This window comes from Eutrigla gurnardus (genome assembly GCF_963514095.1).
Source record: "Eutrigla gurnardus genome assembly, chromosome: 5".
Classification (NCBI taxonomy): domain Eukaryota; kingdom Metazoa; phylum Chordata; class Actinopteri; order Perciformes; family Triglidae; genus Eutrigla; species Eutrigla gurnardus.
This window is the reverse complement of record NC_139919.1, coordinates 26,356,916-26,360,162: the sequence shown is the minus strand read 5'-3', so window position 1 is coordinate 26,360,162 and position 3,247 is coordinate 26,356,916. Positions and strand designations below refer to the sequence as shown.

At 44.6% G+C, this 3,247-nt stretch overlaps 1 protein-coding gene across 1 annotated transcript; it reads left to right on the top strand.

The window, feature by feature from the left end:
* Positions 1 to 881: 881 nt before the first annotated feature.
* LOC311013694 (homeobox protein MSH-D-like) lies at positions 882 to 2,646 on the top strand. The gene is made up of 2 exons (XM_084009839.1): positions 882 to 1,532; positions 2,190 to 2,646. Exons 1-2 carry the CDS (start codon positions 1,244 to 1,246, stop codon positions 2,636 to 2,638), a joined length of 738 nt encoding a protein of 245 aa, XP_083865965.1. The 5' UTR covers positions 882 to 1,243; the 3' UTR covers positions 2,639 to 2,646.
* Positions 2,647 to 3,247: the final 601 nt, after the last annotated feature.

Genomic DNA, 3,247 nt, shown 5'->3' with positions numbered 1-3,247 from the left:
CTGTATATGAGAGAGACTCATTCGGTAGACAAGGAGACATGCAATAAGCACGTATATTTAGCATCAACGGCTAAGCATTTCTTCCCTTGGCTGAGCGAACACCTAATCTCGCTCATTGAGCCTTCTGCCGTCACTTTTAACATCCATTTCCCTTTTTGGCAGGTTTTTAAAACGCTGCATGGACTTATCCCACTAGTGAGCGGTGAGAGGCACTTCTCATGGTGTTTCCTAATACTCTGGAGCCTTACAGGTATGAGCTTCAAACGGGCACGCCTCCGTCTCCTCTGACAGAGCAGAGACTGGGACTAATCGCAGCGGGCGCCACACACCTCAGGAAGGTAGCAATTTTCCATCATTACTGTTAAATCCTGCTTAAAGGAACCGGATTCCACAGACCTAATTACAAGCTGTAAATAATAACAATGTAATGACAGTCATTTTAAAGCCTTCCCAAAACCATAATCCATCTCCCGACTGACTCTCGCATTCGAGTTTACGGTTTCTCTACGGTGATATTTGAAATTTCTTATTGATTACCATTGTAATCACTCCTGTTATTGGTGTGTCAGGTCCAGCGAGTTAGGGCTTGAATCAGGAGTTCTGTCTGCTTGTGTGAAGCGGAGATACAGATGTCACACTGATGCTCATAAAAGACTGCCAGGACAATCCGACAGCCTGATTGCAGGATGGAGTAGACAGGGTATTGATTTACTTAATATTAGTAGGGTTATTTCCTCAAAATACCAGGCCTGAGTCTCATCCAAAATGCTTGCTCTTTAATTCGGTATGTCAAGCAGGACTATTTTCCCATACTTTCAATGTCGGCTAAGCGTTCGCAATTTGCAGGGTAAATAAAACGGGATCTGTTACTGACGGTGATTACGCTTTAAACGTTGTGAGCTGTTCTCAAGAAACATTAGTTGCTCTGCATAATTACTGCTAAGTGAGGCTGATGTGCAGCTGACCTGCTATCTGTTTTGGGGGGGGGCGTGGCACCGCAGGGATCCCGTCCCGAGCGCCCCAAACAAACTATCCAATCACAAGTCAGGACGCATCATCGACTGAAATTCCCGAGAACCTCCCCAAGTTTTTTTTTTTTTTCTTTCCTCAGCACAACTTTGTCAACTTTGTAACAACTTACTGCGAAGGACCGAGGACGTAATAGTCCGTTCGCACTCTGTGACGAACGTTATGCGTGTCCTGTATCGGCATTAGATAGCGACCCGGCCCCGAAAAAGAGAGCATGTCGTCCGCCGAGGAGTTTTCAGCAGACGAGGATGTGCGTGCGCCGAGGCCGAGGACGCGCGCGGCGCAGGTGTCCCGCCTGCCCTTCAGCGTGGACGCGCTGCTGTCAGACGCGAGGCCGCTGAATGCGACGGACAGAAAAGGTGGAAATCAAAGTGTGAGCGATGAACGGCCGCGAAGGCCGGATCACTTCTCCCCGCAATTAGTATCTATTAAATCAGAGCCGTCGGAACCAGGGGACTGTGCGTCATGGACATCCAGCCCCATTAAGATGCCAACACCACCCCGTAAGTGATCCGGGGTAATATCTGGAGAGATTTATTCATACGGATTTACTTGTAATAATGGCTTTATGGCTTTTAATAGTCTTTTAATGCCTTTTGTGTTAAATCATCCAAGGAAGGAGCCAATCTAACATGATTAAGTTAAATAATGAAGTTCCTAACTTAGGCTACATTTTAAAGAGATGTATGCATGTTTCTTATATAGTGTTTATAATTCAATATACAAGTTTTTATTTAAAGTGAATTAATACACTTAGGAAATGTAGAATAAACAATGTTATCAGATGATACATTTATGAATAATTTTACTTTGCAAATACTTGTATCACTTTTAAATTTTGTCTTTTTATAGTGTCACCTGACAATACATTTTTTTCTGAAAAAATGTATTGTTTTTTGTCAGAAAATCGATATTAGATAGTCAAAGATCTATACGAATGACAAGTTCATAACAATTCCCCAGAGGTTAATGAGGTGAGGTGATCATCAAGCGACCAAAACCCAAAGGCAATCAGTTTTTCATTGACATAAGGAAAATAAAATGAATTGTAAGTCAACTAATTGTTTCAGCCCTTATCCAGTTATTTGGATATTAGACCAATATAATACTATGTCCGATTCCGCCCAAATCCTGCCTGACATCTTGCCCATGTCCTCTAGGGCAGCTCAGTCCAGCAGTCTGCTCCTTGAGGAAGCACAAAACCACCCGCAAGCCTCGCACGCCCTTCAGCACCACGCAGCTCCTGGCCCTGGAGAGAAAGTTTCTCCAGAAGCAGTACCTGTCCATCGCCGAGCGGGCCGAGTTCTCCTCCTCTCTCTGCCTGTCCGAGACCCAGGTCAAGATCTGGTTCCAGAACCGACGGGCTAAAGCCAAGAGGCTTCGGGAGGCCGAGGTGGAGAAACTCAAAATAGCGGCCGGCATCGGACCCAAAGCTGCGTTCCACCCAGTCTTCCCGTCCATAGGATTGCCTCTCCGTGTTAACCTGCACGCTGGATCAGCTGCCCTCTACGGACTGAGCTGCTCGTACGGCCGCAGCCCCATTCTCCCCGCGGCACACCTGGCCATGTATGCCTCGCAGGTCGGCCACAGCCTGTTCCACCCCTCCTGAGAGGAAGCAGCACAAAGTGACATAGATGTGGATGTGTGTCAGGAAGTCACACACCTTATAAAACACTTCACTTGGACCTGGGGTGTTGCTGAGACTTTCTGATCATCACTCAGCTTGAGCCACAAGGATCATTTCTAAATGTCCATTTATAAGGATATAGCATCTGGAAGATCTTCGTTCGTCTGTGCTGAATCAGCTTGGGTAACTGATAATTAATTGAATATTGATCAGGCCACATGTATCTGATTATACCAGATAGCATTTGTTGTAGATTTTGTATTTGTTTTTCCTACTAATACTTACTATATTTAGGGGATGTTTTATATTGCACTCCTTTTGGAATAATCACAATTTGAGAATGGTATTTTGTCCTGGTGAACAGACTAGGTTAAAAGCCAAAGCGTTCCCAATGATACATATATTTATTTATAATAGCCCCTTCATTCATATCATGATGCTTATCTAAAGTCTAATATTTTATGTTTGACATGACATTAAATCTGTTGGTTAACCCTCTGTATTGTTGATCTCCTCATTTACCTGGTGAGCTAACTCCCACCGAGCTCAGATGCAGTTGTCAACTTTGAATGGGTGTTTCCTCACTGCAGT